Raw genomic sequence first — 21,404 nt, 5'->3', positions numbered from 1 at the left:
ATTGATTTTAATTAGCACGTTTCAGCTTTATCCTTCTGCACGTTTTGGCAAGATACGGTACGTTGCAGTACTGGAACATAGCAAGCTGCAGAATTCCTGGGGAGACATACGTAGAATGTCATCCAGGAGAAATGTTCTCCTTGTTGTGTATTCCCTTTTCAGAGAAATCTTATTTGAGGCTAAAAGGTTTGCAAAAGAGGAAAAGGTTGCAGGGATAATGACCATTAAAGACCAGAAAAGTAAAGCATGTGCCTAAAGTGTTTGAATTTATGAATGTATGTATTTCAGAAGTTCTTCCGTAAGTCACAGAAACAGTGTAACATAACAAAGTAGTCTTGTCCCTCCTACCACCTCTTTTCCCCTGCCTCTGTCTTTACCCCACCCCCATTTTAATAACTCAAAAACTTGAGGCCTGGAGGTTTATATTACCCCATCTAGATGGATACCACACAGAGCAAACAGTAGAGAGAAAGAGACTTGAGTCCAGATCTTTTATTCTAATCTTCCTGTTTACCCTACATCCTTTAGCCTTATCTGAATTCACAATCGCTTCTGAATTCATAAGAAATAGAAGAATCCAGCTATAGTATAAGCTAAACAGGCTTTATGGATTGGTTTGGGAAGCTCATGCCATTTTCAACTTTTCTTCTTTGCCAAAATATACCATAGCTTACTCACATCTCTCATCTTCTCAGTGACATCTTTTCTCATGAAACACCCGCTTTCCCTGTGCCCCTTCTTAGTCTTATTATCTGCAGAACTTCCTGTTATTATGCAACATACTATATATTTGGCTTCTGTATTAAAGACCTCCCTGTTACTGGAATCTAAACTCTGTGGGAAAAGGATTTTTGCTTTGTTCACTGCTGGGTCTCCTAGGCCTAGAATAATATCTGGCATGTAGTGGGTACATGGATAAAGAATTTCATAGCTCTGGAAACACATTAATCTCTCCACCACCCCTATTCATCCTTTAGGCCTAGCCTACAGACTGGGGAAAACAGGTCACCTTACAAACCTCCCTCATCCCTTCTTGCTTTTGATAAAGTCAGAGTTGCCCTTCCTCCCAAGAGATGAGAGTGGAAGTCTCCTTCGCAGGAAACACTTCTTCTTGGTTTTGCAGGACAGCTAAGCCCCGTGTGGTTTGGACTAGCTAATTACTCATTATGAGAAATTCCTAAAGTAGAAACCCCTGTAGCCATACTTCCCATCAACCACTGTATGTTTTAGTCTGTCTGTAAGCAGAGCTACTCATTATGTGTCACCTACTCCAAGAAGCAAAGGAATTTTGCTATTGTTAACAGACATATTTTGCTCTAATCTGCCTCGATTTGAGTGTTGCTTTTTTTATCTGCCGAATCTGTTAGTGGGGGAACTATCGTCAAGAATTTTTTCCCAAACATAGTGTTGAAATAGCACATGTGCAGACCAGCAGCATGTCAGGCCTATTTTGATTTTGTTCAAATTGGTTGATTTAGAGGCTGGAGTTTGTGAATGCTCTATTCATTTTGTAATGGTATTGTTAAATCATTAAAATGCACTTTTATTAAGGGTGTGTGTGTGTGTGTGTGTGTGTGTGTGTGTGTAGTAGTAGTAGTAGTCTTTTAAGTAGCAAACTTAAAATATTTACTCGGCCACTTTGTAAAAAATAAAAAAAAAAAAAGAGAGGTGGTTCAAACAAAAACCTACAAAGCACACAGATATAATTTTAAATGTGTTGAAATATATTGGTTTTCTCCTGGAATTCCAAGTTCATTGCCTCCCCAAATTGATTTGTATGAGAGAACTAGAAATTCATAAGCCAGAGACCACTGTATCAGTTATTTCCAATGTGTTTTCTACATACTCTTTATAAAGGGTGGTTGAGATTTCATCCTTTATGGGACTTACTTATTTTCTCTATTTCATGTCCCGTCTGTTTCCTGGTCAGTCCAGGTCACTGGCAAATGATGCCATCATCAAAAGTTTGTCTTAATGGAGGAAGGTGACCAGTCACACTGGTATTCCCCCATGGATTTGAAAGTTAGGGTACTTTCTTGTACACACTGCTGTCAGGAAGTCTTAAAAATCTCCCAGTTTTATGAGCTTACTTGTGTGGTTATGTTTCTTCTAGTGATCTGCTTTTTTTTGTGGAAAGGTTTTTTTACTAGGAAAAAATGTATATATTGCTTTTGATTCTTCTAATGTTTGAAAGCTATATTAAGTAAAAGTGAATTCAACGTTGCCAAACTTACCAGTATTTATCTTCAAAAACTTTCTGGTAACATTGTGTTTACTTCTTTCTCACTCACTGTTTACCCGTAATCTAATTCTCATAGGAAAGGTAAAAGCATGCTGTCAGTGTGTTTGCCTAAGTTTGGTCATTGGCATCAAATTTCTTTTTTCTTGTGGCAGTAAGTTTTATAAATAACCAATTGAGAAAAAAAATTGGTGTATGTGTTCATAGAATATGGCAGTTTGGATCTTATTTGTTTTATAGCTTGATGGTAAGGAACAGTAAGCCAACTTTGTCTTGCATAACTGAATTATTCTACATCTGTGTTCATAAAGTCTAACCTGGATTCTTCCAGCAGTGAGATCATTTTGTCTGTGAATTTAGAAAAAGATTTAAATTGTAACTCTACCCTTTTCAGTCCTGTCATTTTATTCCATATGGGTATTTCTTCTACTCTAAGTGTTGTGTCTATGAAGTATTGAGACTGGCTTCTTTGAGCCACCCTGCTAGGCTGTCATTTTGTAATCACACCTCATAAATGAAATGAGGGAAATATTGAAAAATGGTGAGACTTGACAACACCTTCATTCTTCTTCCCTGTATTCACCTCCTAAATGTACATTTTCAGTGTCGCAACTTCAGACCAGCAGAGGCTGGCTTTTACTTTTCTTGGGTATTAGCAATGAGGGTGGGGGCCCTTTTATAAAAGTGTAAATATAATATATTTTACTTTTATATGTATGTTATAGCAGTTCATTTTATGAACTAAAGTTTTTCTTGATAGAGTACTTTATTATACTTACAAGAGATATATATATATATAATATACGTATAAAATATATATGTATGTATGTGTATGTATATAATATATATGTATATATTTATACATACACACACATGTACACTCACTCACAGAAACATTTATCTCTAAAAACATGGTTTTAATTTTCCTACTAGGTGAAATGAGGAATGATTTATACATCACTATAGAAAGGGGTGAATTTGAAAAAGGAGGGAAGAGCGTGGCCAGAAATGTGGAAGTCACTATGTTCATTGTGGAGAGTAGTGGCCAGATCTTAAAGGTACGTGGATAGTGGGTACTTTCTGGTAAAACAATTCCACATCATTGTTTGGGGTTCATCTTTAATGTGATTGGTTAACTTCTGATTTACAGTCTTTTCCACCTTATGGTTCTTCTCCGCCCCAGGGTAGTTTTCTGTCCTTTTTTATTAAATCACTGAAATACCTTCCAGAAGAGACAGTAGAAGAACAGAAAGGCTTTTATAGTTTGATTGTTTAAGGAATCATGGCAGTAATTTCCTCGGAGCAGCTATTCCTTAAATGTTGCATTTTTAGTATCACCCCACTCTTCCCCTTTCATCTGTCATACTTTTGGAGATGAACACTTTGTCTTGGGCGACTGGTTAAAAAAAATAAAAACTACCACATTGAATCCTGTCTGTTTTCATTTTGGTCAAGACAGGGCTTGAGGAATGGGGTGCTGTTGATGATTGGGGTGATAGGAGCAGGTCCTTAATGGAAGGAGTGTTTCGCGTGAGCCTCAGGGAGGCCGTGTGCATTTCTCAGGGAGGCACCGAACAGGCTTGTGACTGCAGCAGGCTGAGGACTTTGCCGCATAGTTGAACTCCAAATTGGGCGTGCAATTGCCCATCTTGCACTTGTCACAGAGGTCCACCCCTGGCTCCGGAGGCCCTGGGAGATGTGCACGGGGATTAAGTGGACACACCTGCTAACAGATGCAAGTGTAGAACAGCGAGGGCCCAGGGAGGGCCCACATGAAGTGCTGTTTGGGGAGCAGGCAGATAGAGCAAAGCAATTGCTCTGCTGTTTTTCAGATAATCTTTCATTGAAGCTGTCTTTAACCTGCATGTTTCCTTTGTTAGGATTTTATCTCCTTCGGCTCTGGAGAGCCGCCAGCTAGTGAGTACCACTCCTTTGTGCTTTATCATAACAACAGTCCCAGGTGGTCCGAACTGCTGAAACTTCCTATTCCTGTGGATAAATTCAGGGGCGCACACATCCGCTTTGAATTTCGGCATTGTTCCAGTAAGTGTTTTCTTGGGACTGGCTCTCTTGTGTGGGGGTAGTGTCCTTACTAAGCTATAGTGACCACGTGGGCTACTCTGCAGAAAGTATGAGAAACCAGAGACCCTGGAGAGGGAGAAATGAAGGGGAGTGGAGTCCTGAAAGGTGAGTGGGCTCACTTCTTCTCAAAGAACCAGTAATGTCTGTGGAAACACACAGGAAGGACAAGGAAGGAAAAAATACCTGTGGAAGTCTACAGGGTTCTTCTTAAGGTGTTCATTTTCATAAAAATGAGTTGATCACTTTCATAGTCTAGAAAGATTAGAAAGGGGAGACACGGCATTAAAAACGTGTCTGGCTTATGGTGCTTGGGGCAGTCCTGACCCACCTGCTGCTTCTCCAGCAGAGAGCTCATCCAGCTCTCAGACACCTCCGGGGAACCCAGGAGGAGTTTTCTAGGCCTGTAAAGTGCCTAGGAAAGCCTCTGATTGGCTCAGATATATATCTGATTTGCATATACCTGCATCACAGTGCAGTCTCAGACAGTATTCTAATGACAGGCTAGTAATGTCAGTCCGAATAGGCCTTAGAGATGACATGAAGTAATCGCTTCATTTTACAGTTTTAAAAAACCCAAGATGTAGAGATGTTATAGGTTTTGCCCATGTGAACATTGCTATCCCTAAAATTGTCATTTCTTGACATCTCTATTTTAATTCTCCTCTCAAGCCCCTACTCCTGGCCTGCTCCAGTCCCCAGTCCAGGGATCTTCTGGTATCCCTGTGTCCCTGAAATGTGTCTTAGATACTACCAGAAGTGTACATTGTGACTGGAGAAGATTCTGGTGAATCTTGCTTCAGGAACAGTGTAATACATGGTAGGTACAAAAGAGTCACATTATTGGAGAAGCAGCAGACTCCTCTTTAGTCTGGAATGAATGGGGGCATTGCCAATAGATGAGCGGTGACTTCACCTGGGCGCTGTGTAGTGCACCAGGATTCAGAGAGAAGAGAAGGACTGTCCACTGCAGGGATGATAACATGTTTTTGGAATTGGCTCAGGAAGCTCCAGTAATTTTGCTTTTGTGGACGTTTTAGAATGTAGGGAGTTGACTAGCAAGGTCTTAACATTCTTCTAAATTCCCAGAGGAGTGTCATGGAAAGGACTTGGAGGGGGAAAGCATAAAGCACTTGGAATGGTGCCATAGCATTCCTTCCCCAATCCCTGTTACCAGTTCTCAGTTGAGCCTCATAGGAGCTTTGAACTTTAAGGTAAGAAAACGATAGAGGAAAGTAAAGATGAACTGAGAAAAAAGGGAGAAAGCATTTGGAGAAATTTAGACAGAGAACTTGGAAAATGAAATAAAGGCTATTTTCAGTAAAACATATTACATCTGTCCTCTTGTCCTTGTACTTCAAACATTGTTCAGTGGTTGTTTTTTTTTTAAATATTGATTGTTAAAATTCAGAAGAAATGGCACAAGCATGAAGAAGAAAAATCCCCATAATCCCATCAACTATGAATAATCAGGCAATCATTTTATCACATGAGCTTCCAGATATTTCTCTGTATACATACATTTATTTAAAAAGTATTTTTTAGGGGCGCCTGGGTGGCTTGGTCGGTTGAACGTCCAACTTCGGCTCAGGTCATGATCTCACGGTCCGTGGGTTCGAGCCCCGCGTCCGGCTCTGTGCTGACAGCTCAGAGCCTGGAGCCTGTTTCCGATTCTGTGTCTCCCTCTCTCTCTGCCCCTCCCCTGTTCATGCTCTGTTTCTCTCTGTCTCAAAAATAAATAAACGTTAAAAAAAAATTTTTTTTAATAAAAATAAAAAAAATAAATAAAAAGTATTTTTTATTCATGACACACATGTTTACTGAATACCTACTATGTGTCAAGCACGTTACTGGGCATTGGAGATACATGAGTGAACATCGCAGAATACCTCCTCTCATAGAGCTTTTGTGCTAAAAAGGGGAGACAGACAATATCTGAGCAAATAAATACATACTATACCAGGTACTGATAAGTGCAGTAAAGAAGATTATATTGGATTTAGGTGCTGGAAAGTGATGATGCTGTATTGTTATTTTACAAAGGCTGATCAGAAAGGAGCTCACTAATAAGGAGATGTATCAGCAGCAACCTAAAAGAAATAAAGGCATGAGCCCTTGGGTATCTGGGGAAAGAATATTACAGGCAGAGAGAACAGTGAATACAAAACGCTTAAGGTTGAAACCTGCTTGGCATTTTCAAGGAATAGCAAGGAGGCCAGAATGAGCAGCTGGGAGAGTTTGGAGATGAGGCCAGAGACAGAGGAGGGGAGCCAGATCCCATATTGTCTTCTAAGTCATGGGGAAGACTTGGGACTTTGTTTGCAGGGAGGAGAGCCATTAGAGGATTTAGATTAAGGATAAGCCTGGCTGCTTTGAGATGAGAGGTTGTAGGTGGGAATAGAAAGCCATGTAGGAGGCTTTTGCAGTCCCCCAAGTAAGAGGTTAAAGTGGTTTGCATTAGGACGGTAGTAGGTCAGTTCTTTTTTGCAGATTTATTGATAGACTAGATGTGAAGGAAGGGGAAAAGTCAAGGATGACCCTGAAGATTTTGGCCTAAGAATGAAGTGATCATTTAATGAAGTGGGGGAAGGCAACAGGAAGGATCTTTTTGGAGAGCAAAACCCAAATATTACATATTAAATCTGAGAAGTCTTTTAGACATTAAAGATGTCAGATAGACAGTTGAATGAGGTCCAAGCTGGAGACAAACTTGAGGACAACACAGGGCCCATTGTTGTGCTGTAAATATTTAATAACCAGCACTTGGCCTGGGGGAGAGGAGAGCCCTGAATTATAGTATTTGCTGATTTCCATCAAGTAAATGCTCCCACCATGGCTAAATTCAAGCTACCAACATGACCATCACTGAACTTGGAGTTGAGGATAGATGCACACTGTCATCTCCTGTGAGCCAGTACAGGCCAGCTCCAGCATATCACCAATGCCCATGATTTTCAGAGCCATGAGACTGGATGCAATTGGATTCCTAAAGAGTAAATTTAGATAGCAGAGGCAAGTTCAAGGGTGGATTTCCGGGGTACTTTCACATTTAGATCTTGAGAGAATGAGAAGAAGCCATTAAGGAAATTAAGAGGGAGTAGCCAGTGAGGTAGAAGGAGAATCCAGAAATAGAATCCAGGAAGTTAATTGAAGAAAGATTTTCAAGAGGGGAATTGATCTGATATGTCAGGTGCCAATGATAATTAAGTTGAGGACAGAGGAATTACCACCCTGTTTGGCATCATGGAAGTCATTGAATCTGACAAGTGGTTTTAGTGGATTTGTGGTGATGAAAGTCTGGCAGGAGTGAGTCCAAGATTGAGATAGAGGAAAGGAAGGGCAGGCAGTAAGTACAGACAAATCTTTTCAGAAGCTTTGCTAGAAAGAATTCAAGAGAGCAGAGATATGAGATAGTAACATAGTAACTATAATGCAACTGGGGTCACAGGAGGGTTGTTGTTGTTGTTTTCTTTTTAAGATAGAGTTCTAAAGCATATTTGGTGGAAATGATCTGGTAGAGATGGAAAACTGATGATGTAGAAGAGAGATGGGACAAGTGTAGGAGGAGTTCCCTTGCATAAAGGGAGCATGGGGTCCAGCGCTCTGGGTTGAGTGGACGATGGAGGCATGGTGCCGGAGAGCCGAAGCAGGTGCATTCCTCGGTGGAACATGTGGGAGTCCTCTCTGCATCCGCTCAGAGTGAGGGAAGGGCTGAGGTATGGGAGGCTTGAGAAGGGAAGAGGATGGATGAAATCACCATCTAGAAAAGTGAAAAAGTGAGTTGGGTAGAAATATGTGGAAGGTTTTCCCAGCTAAGTGTCCATCTGCGGTTAATGTGCATTAATTTAAGTGAGATCGGTCTGGCATAGGTGTAAGTGCAAGTTGGGTTTCGACCCACAATATTATAATGGGAAGTGTGGAGGAGTAGCTGGTTGAGGGGATCCTAAGTGATTAGAAGGGTGGGGTGTAGAAATGGGAAGTGAGAGCTGATGAGCGCGGAGAGAGGGTCAGTCAATCTGAGGTCCCTCGGCACAATTGTTGGAGTTGGGGTATTAGAAAAAATGAATTGGCAAAATTAGGAGGTAGAATTGATAAACTTAGGGTCCTCATTAGTGAAAGGGGATCATATTGTGCCTAATAATCCATTCAATTTATTAATGCTAATCTAGTAACTTGGGACAGAAGACCATGTACTTTAAACTTTGCTATTTAGTTGTTTGTTTTTTTTTTATAACAAGGCATATTTGAGGAAACTATTGCTGTGTTTCTTAACCTTTGCTAATTTTATTCATTCACAGAATCTTTTAAGCCTTCCAAATTGAATACCAAAAACCACACCAAAAAGATAGTGACATAAACTTAGGAAATTACTTCTCAGTATGTGTTCTCCCCTAAATCATGAGTTCCATAGCCAGTTTTCTCATTGATGTAGAAATCTCATCCTAGAGATCTTCACTGTGCTTTTCATTTCACTTTTAAAAACATTGATATTTTCCCAGTTTCTTTATGGGGTTGAAATTAATAACTTTAAAAGAAAATCCTTTGCTATAATCACATTTTCAGGGGGGCCCCCATGCTAGAGGCCAAAACTGGAGAGGCAAAATGACTATTCTCTGTGTGGTGCCCCACTCCCCTGTGGCTGAATGCCAGAAGCAATCATGAGGAAATGATGTATTACTAAAGCCTCTTGTCTGAACTTCAGGGTCACCATATCTCACTCCTCTAGCTCTAATCCTCATTCCAAAGCTGGACTCTTCCATCAAGTATAACTCTCCACTTGCACACATGAGTGGGAAAGAATAACCATCCAGCCCCCAATAGGCTACAAGGCCCTGGAACTCCTCCCTACACATCCAAATACAAGGAGACAGTCCAGTTGAACCAACCAGTTTCTTTGAATGTTTTATCCATTTTTGGAGAAATGGAAGCTTGTTGGAAAAAATTGGAATGGTACTCAAGATGTAGAGCAGGTTACCCAACATCATGTGATCTCATTTTCCCTCAGTTTCCTTCTCTACAAATAATTGCCAGTGATACTTGACCTTTCCAGCCATTGTAATTCTTCATTGGGCATCTGAAAACCTCATTGCCTCATTTCCATCTTCCAGAATACTCCTGCAATAAGCTCTTCTTAAACTATAGATTGTAATTCATTTTGTTTTCCAGCATGTCCAAGATCCCAAGGAGGTAGCTTCCATAGGGCTGTCTTCACACAGGTGGACATAGGGAAGGTTCTTTTATAGACCAAGGCAGAGCTTAGAAACTACCTTTGCCCAAGTAGTAAGCAAAACACTGAACTTCACATTCATTCACTCACTTCTTCATTTATTTAACATATACGTACTGAGAATCTACTATGTTCTTGGTACTTGTTGAGATACCAAGCTCAGAATAAAATAAAATAGAAGGATCCTGCCCTCAGTGCTGCTTACACCTGGGGATAGAGGGGAGGATGTGATGAGAAAAAATAGGCAATCCAGAAATTTTTTTAAAACATAATTTCAGAGAGTGAGTCCCATGAAGAAAATTAGTCAAGCCGCATAGTTTGGAGATTATGGGGCAGGAATATGGGTTGGAAGGTGGCTACTGTAGATAGAGGTCTCCTAAGAAAAGCTGTTTACTGTTGTGTATAGGGAGCTGCTGAATGTGGATTGTATTTCTGGATGATCACACTTGTTGGCAATCTGTGAATTCGAACACAGTTCTGTAAATAGGCGCTTAAAGAAGCAAATAATTCTTTTTTTTTCTCACAGCAAAGGAGAAAGGAGAGAAGAAATTGTTTGGTTTCTCCTTCGTCCCCCTGATGCAGGAAGATGGTAGGACTCTTCCAGATGGCACTCATGAGCTCATCGTGCATAAGGTAATGTCAGTCAGATGTTGACGATGGGCCTGAATTATTAATTCATTATCTTATTACCACTCTGGAAAAGAGAAAAAAATGACTGAAAAGAATACTCTTTTGGAAGATTGCTAGCAAGGAGCGTATCTTTTGTAAGGCATTGTCTCTGTATTCTGTGTGATCCTAAAACCTCTTTTCAAGGTGATTTATATCTTTTTTAATTTAGGTGTACATATGTGGGTAAGTCTATGTGTTGACATTAAAGTCCTTTCTGTTGCCCTGAGAGGATTAAATAACCTTACAAATAAGTTTTTAAAATTTTCCGTTGCATACATGCTTTCGGATCTAGATCTATATACCCTCAGAGTGAATTTAGCAGGGTCATCATTACGTGTTTCTTATCCTCTGCTCTCACCAAGCAAGTAGAGAATCGGCAGTTCTTTTTTTTTTTTTTTAATTTTTTTTTTCAACGTTTATTTTATTTTTGGGACAGAGAGAGACAGAGCATGAACGGGGGAGGGTCAGAGAGAGAGGGAGACACAGAATCGGAAACAGGCTCCAGGCTCTGAGCCATCAGCCCAGAGCCCGACGCGGGGCTCGAACTCACGGACCGCGAGATCGTGACCTGGCTGAAGTCAGACGCCCAACCGACTGCGCCACCCAGGCGCCCCGAGAATCGGCAGTTCTTTGTCGTAACAACTTTAGCGGTTGTTACTTTCTATTCTGTGCGTCAAGAATTGTCATAAAAGCTTTGGGAACAAAGTATACAGCAGTAGGCAATAAAAAGAAAATTCACAAAACAAGAGCTCATTAGAAGTTATCCAAAAATACTAGTAATGAAGAAGTATAGAATAGAAATACTAGTAACTATAAAACAAAGAATTAAAAGATACAGTTTTCTCCAAAATATTTCTCCTTTGCCTTTCTCTGTCTCTGTGATCACATGACTTTCCAGACTAATCAGTTAATACCTGGGCTAACTGGTTCTGCCCACCTACGTCTCATCTCCACGTTTCATCCCATCAGGGTGACCTATCTAAGGTGTACGTCTGACCAGGCCACTTCCCAATTTAACCCCCCTGAAAAACTCCTGACTTCATAGAAAATAAATCATAGGCTTCTCAGAATTGTGCAAGGCTTCCCAACCCCCTACTGCTTCACCTCTCAACATTCCTGGATTTGATGCCATGGCCACATCCAGCTCCTTCTAGTTCCTTCCCCCACTAGCTGTTGGTTCTCTCTGCTTTGCCTCTGCCAGTGGCACTCCTGGAGTCTTCTCTTCCTCTCCCTCTCCCTGTGGTTAACTCCTGCTCATCCTTGGATGCTCACCTTGACCACAACCTTTATCAGAAGAATGGTCATCACTCTCTGCCCCTACTCCCTGTGTTTCTAGCTGGTCAACTTCCCTCCTCTGAGTTCTCAGGGTTTCTGCACACATCTCTTACCATTGTACTCATAATATTGTCCCATAATTGTCTGATGCTCCCTCAATTTACTCCAATAGATTTATGAGTCCCTCAAGAATGACAACTTGGGTCACAGGGGTTCTGGCACATGGTAGATGTGCAACAAAGATTTATTGAATGAATGAAGGAGTACAAACAAAAACTTTCTTCACGTTTGGATTATTGCTAATAAAATGAGGGATGATGCACAACAACCTGGCAGCCTCCCCTGGTATGTGCATGCATGTGTATGTGCATATTTCGTTAATCATTCATTTTCTAGTTATTTGTTCAATGAATTTACTGACCACAAACTACAAGTCAGTCGCTATTCTAGGTACTGGAAATATAGCGGCTAACAAAATAGTTTAAGTCCCTTGTGTTTCTGTCCCTTCTATTCCCTCTACTTCGAAAAGTGACTCAAAGAAGCTTACAGTGTTAAATACAAAGATGGGGCACTGGGTGGCTCAGTCGGTTAAGAGTCTGGCTCTTGATTTCGGCTCAGGTCATGATCTCAGGGTTTGTGAGTTTGAGCCCCCCTAGATCTCCGTGCTGGCAGTGTAGGAGCCTGCTTGGGACTCTCTCTCTCTCCCTCTCTCTGTCCTTCCCCTGCTTGCTCTCTCTCTCTCAAAATAAATAAATAAACTTAAAAATTGAAAAAGTAAAATAAAATACGAGACAAAATATTTTAAACTTTTTTAATGTTTATTTCCTTTTGAGAGAGAGACAGAGACAGAGACAGAGACAGAGACAGAGTGTGAGTGGGCAAAGGGCAGAGAGAGGGAGACACAGAATCTGCAACAGGCTCCAGGCTCTAAGCTGTCAGCACAGAGCCTGATGCAGGGCTCGAACTCAGAAACGGTGAAATCCTGACCTGAGCCAAAGTCGTACACTTAACTGACTGAGCCACCCAGGTGCCCCCAAAGACAAAATATTTTATTTTATTTTTTATTTTTATTTTTTTAATTGAATATCTTTTAATTTATTCTTTTAAATTTACATCCAAATTAGTATATAGTGCTACGAAGATTTCAGGAGTAGATTCCTTAGTGCCTCTGACTGATTTAGCCCATCCCCTCTCCCACAACCCCTCCAGTACCCTCAGTTTGTTCTCCATATTTATGAGTCTCTTCTGTTTTGTCCCCCTCCCTGTTTTTATATTATTTTTATTTCCCTTCCCTTATGTTCATCTGTTTTGTCTCTTAAAGTCCTCATATGAGGGAAGTCATATGATTTTTGTCTTTCTCTGACTAATTTCACTTAGCATAATACCCTCCAGTTCCATCCACGTAGTTGCAAATGGCAAGATTTCATTCTTTTTGATTGCCAAGTAATACTCCAGTGTGTGTGTGTGTGTGTGTGTGTGTGTGTGTGTGTGTATGTATGTGTATATATATATATATATATACACACACATGTATATATACGTGTGTGTGTGTGTGTATATATATATATACATCTTCTGTATCCATTCATCCATCAATGCACATTTGGGCTCTTTCCATACTTTGGCTATTGTTGATAGTGCTGTTATAACCATTGGGGTGCATGTGTCCCTTCGAAACAGCACACCTGTATCCCTTAGATAAATACCTAGTAGTGCAATTGCTGGGTCGTAGGGTAGTTCTATTTTTAACTTTTTGAGGGACCTCCAGACTGTTTTCCAGAGTGGCTTCACAAGTTTGCATTCCCACCAGCAGTGCAAAAGAGATCCTCTTTGTCCGCATCCTCGCCAACATCTGTTGTTGCCTGAGTTGCTAGTGTTAGCCATTCTGACAGGTGTGAGGTGGTATCTCATTGTGGTTTTGATTTTTATTTCCCTGATGATGAGTGATGTGGAGCATTTTTTTATGTGTCAGTTGGCCATCTGGATGTCTTCTTTGGAGAAGTGTCTATTCATGTCTTTTGCCCATATCTTCACTGGATTTTTTGTTTTTTGGGTGTTGATAGATATGAACCCTTTATCTGACGTGTTGTTTGCAAATATCTTCTCCCATTCTGTCGGTTGCCTTTTAGTTTTGCTGATTGTTTCCTTCTCTGTGCAGAAGCTTTTTATTTTGATGAGGTCCCAGTAGTTCATTTTTGCTTTTGTTTCCCTTGCCTCCAGAGATATGTTGAGTAAGAAGTTGCTGCGGCCAAGATCAAAGAGGTTTTTGCTTGCTTTCTCCTCGAGGATTTTGATGGTGTCCTGTCTTACATTTAGGTCTTTCATCCATTTTGAGTTTATTTTTGTGTATGGTGTAAGAAAGTGGTCCATGTTCATTCTTCTGTATGTGGCTGTCCAGTTTTCCCAGCACCACTTGCTGAAGAGACTGTCTTTATTCCATTGGATATTTTTTCCTGCTTTGTCAAAGATGAGTTGGTCATACATTTGTGGGACCATTTCTGGGTTCTCTATTCTGTTCCATTGATCTGAGTGTCTGTTCTTGTGCCAGTTCCATGATGTCTTGATGATTACAGCTTTCTAGTATAGCTTGAAGTCCGGGATTGTGACGGCTCCTGCTTTGGTTTTCTTTTTCAAGATTGTTTTGGCTATTTGGGGTCTTTTCTTTCTAGTTCCATACAAATTTTAGGATTATTTGTTCTAGCTCTGTGAAGAATGCTCGTGTTATTTTGATAGGGATTGCATTGAATATGTAGATTGCTTTGGGTAGTATCGACATTTTAACAATATTTCTTCTTCCTATCCAGGAGCAGGGAATATTTTTCCATTTTTTTGTGTCTTCTTCGATTTCTTTCATAAGATTTCTATAGTTTACAGTGTATAGATTTTTCACCTCTTTGGTTAGATTTATTCCTAGGTATTTTATGTTTTTTGTGGTGCAGTTGTAAATGGGATCGATTCCTTCATTTCTCTTTCTATTGTCTTCATTATTGGTGTATAGGAATGCAACTGATTTCTGTGCATTGATTTTATATCCTGCAACTTTGTTGAATTCACAGATCAGTTCTAGCAGTTTTTTGGTGGAATCTTTTGGGTTTTCCATATACAGTATGATGTCACCTGTGAAGAGTGAAAGTTTGACCTCCTTCTGGCCGATTTGGATGCCTTTTATTTCTCTGTGTTTTCTGATTGCTGAGGCTAAGCCTTCCAATACTGTATTGAATAACAGTGGTGAGAGTGGACATCCCTGTCATGTTCCTGAAGCTTTCAGTTTGTCCCCATTGAGGATGATGTTAGTGTTGGGTCTTTTATATATGGCTTTTTTGATCTCGAGGTACAATCCTTCTGTCCCTAGTTTCTTGAGGGTTTTTATCAAGAAATGATGCTGTATTTTGTCAAATGCTTTCTCTGCATCTGTTGAGAGGATCATATGATTCTTGTCCTTTCTTTAATTGATGTGATAAATCACATTGATTCTTTTGGGGATATTGAACCAGCCCTGCATCCCAGGTATAAATCCCACTTGGTCATGGTGAATAATTTTTTTAATGTATTGTTGGATCTGGTTGGCTAATATCTTGTTGAGAATTTTTGCATTCGTGTTCACCAGGGAAATTTGTCTATAGTTCTCCTTTTTAGTGGCGTCTTGGTTTGGTTTTGGAATCACGGTGATGCTGGCTTCATAGAAAGAGTTTGGAAATTTTCCTTCCATTTAGAAGTCAGTAAAACAAATAGAGTTCAATGTACTAGAACTAAAATGATCTGTTTATCTCACCATTAGGTGAGAGGTGCTTTATGTAAGATATATGACAGGCAATGTCTTTAGCTACAGTTTTCCAAAAAGCATAATGGTACTTTGTATGAGTGTTGGTGATATTGCCTCTGTGTAACATTAAATCTCGACCCAGAAAAGGCAGGGCTAAGGTCGTTAAAACTGAGCTTCCAGCTTCCTAATAATATATAAAAGAATGGATCACTTTCATATGGCATATCAAGTATGGGCTTTCACACCTACGGGTCAGACAGTGTTTTGGGGCAGGTGCTAAGTGTCCAGTCAAGTCCAGGTTGACTCCTCTAAATGAGTATGAATAATACCAAGATTCATAGTTGATTTTTAGAGACATCATTACACCTAAAATGCCAGGTGGACAGGGAGTGGAGCTTGCTTCTCCGCAGAAGCATTGAGGAGCTCAACTGGTACCGACTTCCAGACAGAGAACCACTTTTTTTCTGATACCAGTTGCCTGTCATGGACCTGCTGGCAAGGGCAAAACTTTTCTCAGAAGTAGAGCTTTGAATCTGCTCAAGCCCTTATACAAATTTTCATGGGCGTGTTTAGAATTCCGATCCATAAGGCATAGGAAAATTCATTTATTTGAGCTTGAGCAATTTAAAAGACAGGTGTTCCCAGTGATCTTCCTCGACCACAAAGGAGGCCCGGGATGATGTCTGTAAGTTGTCTAATTTTGGGCAGACCTACTTTGAGTAGACCCATCAGGAAGCATTAGTTACATAGAAGAACCATAAGTAGCTATGTTGTCTTATGATTAGGGTTATTCAATGTTGCTTATTTGAAGAGGTGTGGGATACTTGCCAACTCTAACAACTTTTGTTTTTAGTCTAGTTGATGCCATGGTTTTCTTTTTCATAGTACTGAGCCAGCAAGTTCACTTTCAGCCTGAGGCCACTTGGAGTTTATGATTGTAAAACCATATTATGAGCATAATGCTTATCCTTCTCCCATGGCAGGAGGGCACACAGCATGCTGATAATTGCAGTCTTGAATTTACTATTTTAGAAAAAGTAGAAAAGATAGGAGGAGGAGGAGATTTCAAATCATTGAATAAAAAAAATAGCCCATTTAATAAGTAGTGATGAGATGACCACGATGGGTGTTGGAGCAAAAGAGCTACCTTGCTTCTTCTAACAAAGCAAGTTTCAGATTAAAGGTAAAAAAAAAAAAAAATTACAAAAGCCTTAAAAATATGACTGAACATTTTATAATATTCAGGTAAGGAGGGCTTTCCTAATAATGGCTCACAGGTTAGAAATCAAGTACAGAAAAAAAGTTGTCAGTTTGACTGTATAAAACTTAAAACTTCTTTGTTGATGAAACCATCGTAGTCAAGGCGGAGAGAGACATGAGAAGCTCTGACAGTGGGAACACAGATTAGAAAGGGTGGCTGTTCCCAATTCACCGTGAATTCTTCCAGATCAGCCCCCATGAGAGCTGTTGGCAAGACTGCACCATTCTGCCTGTCACACCACTTCCCTCTACTTAGCAGAGAAGACAGAAGCTGTCGGACAGGATCTTGCCTCACTTCCTGTGCTGTCTCCTTTACCACCTGCAGGCTTATCTGCCTCCTTCCCTTCCCTCCTGCATCCTGTCTCAGATGACGGGACAAGGCTCCTTCTCTCCAAGGGTCATTCTTCCACCTGCTTCCTTCAGGATCTTCCTCCCTCCTGACTCCCTGGAGACTCTGCTCCTCCCAATGTCCCCTCTTCCTCCTGCAACTGTGTCTGCTTCCTTTCTTCTGGCAGTATTCTCTCAGGTTAATAAACCTGCTCAAGCCTATTTCTTAAAAACAAAAACAAGACTTTTTAAATAGCCCCACAGTCCTCCTTCCCTTCCCACCATGGTCTGTGTGCATGAAAGGCCAGTCTTCCTTCACTGTCTCCACCTTCCTGCATTCCATTTGTTCCTCACGCTGCTTCTGTCCCCACAGCTCAAATGAAGTTTCTCCCTCGAAGTCACTAGTGCCATCCTGGGTCACATAACTCTTGTTTTATCACTCACTGTGAGAGAAATTTAAAATGCAACACCTGTAAAATTCAAAAATTAAAAGTAAGCTGATAAGTTTAGCATAAAAGCATGCCATGCTGAACAGAAAAAGAAAAAGAAGGCTAAGGTAACTTAATAGGTGGACTTGGTCTTAACACTGAAGGTTATTAATGTGATGTCCAGAAAGCCCCTTCATTCTAACAGATTATACCAGCATATCTTCATTCTTCCCACAGTGGCTAAAGCCACTGGCCGCTTTCAGAATCTTTCCTTACTTGCCTTCCGTGTAACCTGTAACACTATTGATTACCCTTCCTAAAAACCCACATTCCTTGGTCTGCTTTACAATGTTCTCCTGAGCTCCATCCTTCTTCTCCTTTGAGGACCTCTCTCTCTTTATCCACCCTTTACATGTGAGTGTTATCACAGCTTTCATCCTTGGCCAACGTGTGTGACTTCTATAATCTAAAACCGTCTCAGGCTATTCCATGGGTTAGCTCACCACGTCTCTGCTGATAGGAGCCACACTGGATTTCCAGCCCATAGCTTTTACCAGCCTACCAACCATCTACATCTGGCTTCGCCAGGGACGCCTCAAACTCAGCAGGTCCCAAACTGAGCTTTCCTCCTGCCCCCACTCATGCCGGCTATGGACAGAAACCCACAGTTTTCCTTGGCTTTTCACATGCATCCTCCATATATAAATAGATGGTTGCAGAACTTCTCAGCTCTACCTCTTTGGCTGTACTTAATCTAGGGAATTGAAACCAGAGGTGAGTATTGGAATCACCTTGGGATTTTCCTAATTGAGAGGTTTAAGGCAGTTCTGAGGCTTTTTGTTTTTAAGTTTATTTATTTATTTTGAGAGAGACAGAGTGTGGCGGGAGGTGGGGAGAGAGGGAGAGAGAGAGAATCCCAAGTAGGCCCCATGCTGCCAGTGCACAGCCCGACGTGGGGCTTGAACTCATGAAACTGTGAGATCGTGTCCTGAGCCAAAACTAAGAGTGAAATGCTTAATTGACTGAGCCACTCAGTGCCTCCTGAGGCCTTTTTGCATTGAAAATTCCCATGCTCCAGCCTTACTAAAGTGCATATAGTTGTCACAATATACTTGTACCATAAAAAAAACAAAAGGTTGTTTATAAGATATTTTAGACTCACAGAAGAATTGCAAAAAATAGTACTGAAAATTCCCATATACCCTTCACCTAGCTTCTCCTTATTTAACATCTTACATAACCTTAGCATATTTATTGAAACTAAGTTAACCTTTGTGCTATTGCACTTAATCGCCATGGCTCCATAGTCTCACGTGTGTGCTTTTATTCTCCCAGTGCCTTTATATCTACCATTTCTTCTACATAAAATGTCACTCCCTCATTTGCTTGGCGAGCCTCTGATTCTGTTTGACTGAAGTCAAACAGCCCCTCTTCCATGAGGCCTGATTTCCCTTCCCCAGCAGGGCTGGAACCCAGCGGCCCTAGTCACAACTTTGTCATGGGTCTTAATGGTGCAGAGGCCAGATGCATAATTCCCTCAAGGACAGGGACTTTGTTTATTTCTTTGGTACATTCTTAATACCAAATTAAAGGACTGGCAAATAGGAATTTAATCAATTTTTAATAATATCCTTCAGGATGGCTAATTATACTGAAAGAGTCCCTAAAGAAGGTATTTTGCTGCCACAACTATTTAAATCTGGTTATGATTAACGGGTAAAATATAGTGCCAATTGGATTGTCTAACTCACTGTATTTTTTAAATTTAATTCTTTACTTTCTGTAGATTACAGACCCTTAAGTTGATTAATGCACTCTGGATTTCAGTATGTGTTTATTTCTGCATAAATTATACATATGTTCATCGCTCCATCACATAGCTTATATTATTGCAGATACCCTGTTTCTGGAACACTGCTCAGGACTGACCAGTGCAGCTCTCTTTCACACAGCTAAAATGGTGGGTCAAACAAATAGTCTCTGGCACAATGCACCATTCATTGCTCTATCAACTGGCTTCAGCCCTGGCCCGAGGAATAGTCTGTGAGCCAAGCTGTGTCATCTTAAAGCAGATTGAGACCACCACCGCTTCCCAGAACCTGCTTTTAGTTCTTCTGGGAGAGTCTGAGCACATTTGTCCTGTCAGGTCCGATTTTAATCTCAAGTGTAGTCAAGCAGAGGGCTGGTTCTTACTTCTTCTTGTCTAATTTGTAATAAATTAACTTCATGCCATTTTGAGATGAGTCGCACAGATCCCAGCCTATCGAAGCAAACACAGAGAATTGTCCTTTACTGTGACAATGACATTGTTTTGTTCCTGTAATCCAGCAGCAGCCTCAAGAGGCCGTGGTCATGTTGCCTCGTTTCTCCCAGAAAGAGTGGCTCAGTTAATTGTCCCCTCGTCTATTATCATATATCCATAACACAGGTAATACATTAGCTGTGTCTGTCACAAGGGAACAGGGACAACAGGGTCTTATTATTCTCATGTCCTCATTGCCTTGTTCCATGCCTGCATAGGATTTGATAGAAAAAAGTTGTCCTTGTGCCCAAACCAAAACAGTTGTTGCGCGAGCGTCCCCAGAAGGCGAGCGATTCATATTTCACCCCTCATCTAGTGTAGACATATAACTGGACTGTACCATGGTGACAAAACCACTTTTCAATCCATGTGGTACAGCTTGGTGGGAAGCTGCAGCTTTCTGGTGGTCAGCCTCAGACTCAAGAGCATTGCAACACCCAACCATGGCTGTTGTACCAGTATTTCCAATTAACACACGGCAGTGCCACACCATACAGCTTCATTTCTGTGAGCTAATTGACTCTTAGGGGAGGTGGGGGAGGGGGGTTGCTCATACCCATTTGTTTTCTCCATTCCATACCCTGGCTTGGAATTGCCCTCCCAGCACAGATACTTCTCCCCACTGGCTGTAGAAGGCCCAAGGAATTTACTGCTTATTCTTCGTCACTACCTGGCTTTTGGTAATGAACTGTGCATTTCCTTATGAAAGGCTGGACAACCTTTATGGCTTCAGCTCTAAAGGTTGACACCTGCCCCTGCCCTATAGGCCCACCTTCTAGAACCCTGTTTCTATTCACTGCTTCTCAATCCAGTTTCTCTTCAGTAGATTCTGTTTCATCAAGTAAACGAAAAGATGATCTCTCACTCACATGTTGTATTCCCAAGCTCTTGTGTCATGCCTTACCTGCTCCTGGCTGGCCTTGCTCCCCACTGCGTCCAGGTCAAGTGATCCTACATGCTCCATGTGGTTTCAGAACAGAGCCTAGTCATCTCGCTCTTGGCCTCATAGGTTGATATGACATGAAACCATTTCAGCGGCACAGACAACTCGAAGCTGCCTCCCAGAGTATCTCCCACAAATACACCTTTTTTTTTTTTTTTTAAAGTGAACGTTTTGGTCTTCCCTAGCCTTACCCACCATTCAGTATGTTACCTATGAATCAATGTGTACTTCATTATAGCAAAGTTCAAGACTTGGTTAAAACACCATCTGAAGGAGGCAGTGTTCTATAGTAGTTATGAACAGAAATTGTGGTTCTGATGATGTGACTTTGGGCAAATCACAGAGCTTCTCAGGTTACAGTGTCCTGCCTCATGAGGTTGTTACAAGAGTAAGAAAATGCATTAAAGTGCTTTGCGGTGCCTGATATGTAGTAAACCCTCGTAAATGGTAATTTCTGGGATGGCTTTTGAAATCTCCAGTGTTTGTATGATGTGTTAAGGATGCATGCTGAGAACCTCAGAGAACAACAAAAGATTTGCTCTGAAATTGTTCTGTGCAGTTTCTCAAGGCCACTTAAGTTCTTCAGGAATAGATTAAAACCTCCAACTCTAACCCCATACCTAGCATTATCTCCTTTGACTCCTACTGGACAAAAATAATCGGTGTCGAACCCCTGACAAATGTTATCATCAAAAGGTTCATAGAGACCAAAGAGTGATTCTCTGCTTTACTTTACTGAATTACTCCACCTCCCCTTCCCCTACCACACACACGCACACACGCACGCACGCACGCCTGGCATTTTTAGCAGAAGGTCTTGAAATAACTTTTGTGTCCTAGTATTTATGTTAATTCTTGTATTTGTACTTGACTGAGCATGATGGAGTTTAGC

At 41.0% G+C, this 21,404-nt stretch overlaps 1 protein-coding gene across 1 annotated transcript in view; it reads left to right on the top strand.

The window, feature by feature from the left end:
- Positions 1-21,404, top strand: part of DOCK4 (dedicator of cytokinesis 4) — a 437,799-nt gene that overhangs the window by 264,606 nt on the left and 151,789 nt on the right. The window contains exons 14-16 of the mRNA XM_047096261.1: positions 3,173-3,297; positions 4,120-4,282; positions 10,072-10,178. Of these exons, the coding sequence (XP_046952217.1) occupies positions 3,173-3,297; positions 4,120-4,282; positions 10,072-10,178 (395 nt within the window). The remainder of the gene's footprint in view (positions 1-3,172; positions 3,298-4,119; positions 4,283-10,071; positions 10,179-21,404) is intronic.

The sequence above is a fragment of the Lynx rufus genome, unplaced genomic scaffold (genome assembly GCF_022079265.1).
Source record: "Lynx rufus isolate CCGP_SWC_20201006 ecotype Redwood Valley unplaced genomic scaffold, mLynRuf1.p SCAF_4, whole genome shotgun sequence".
NCBI classification, from domain to species: domain Eukaryota; kingdom Metazoa; phylum Chordata; class Mammalia; order Carnivora; family Felidae; genus Lynx; species Lynx rufus.
This window is presented reverse-complemented; position numbering and strand designations above follow the sequence as displayed.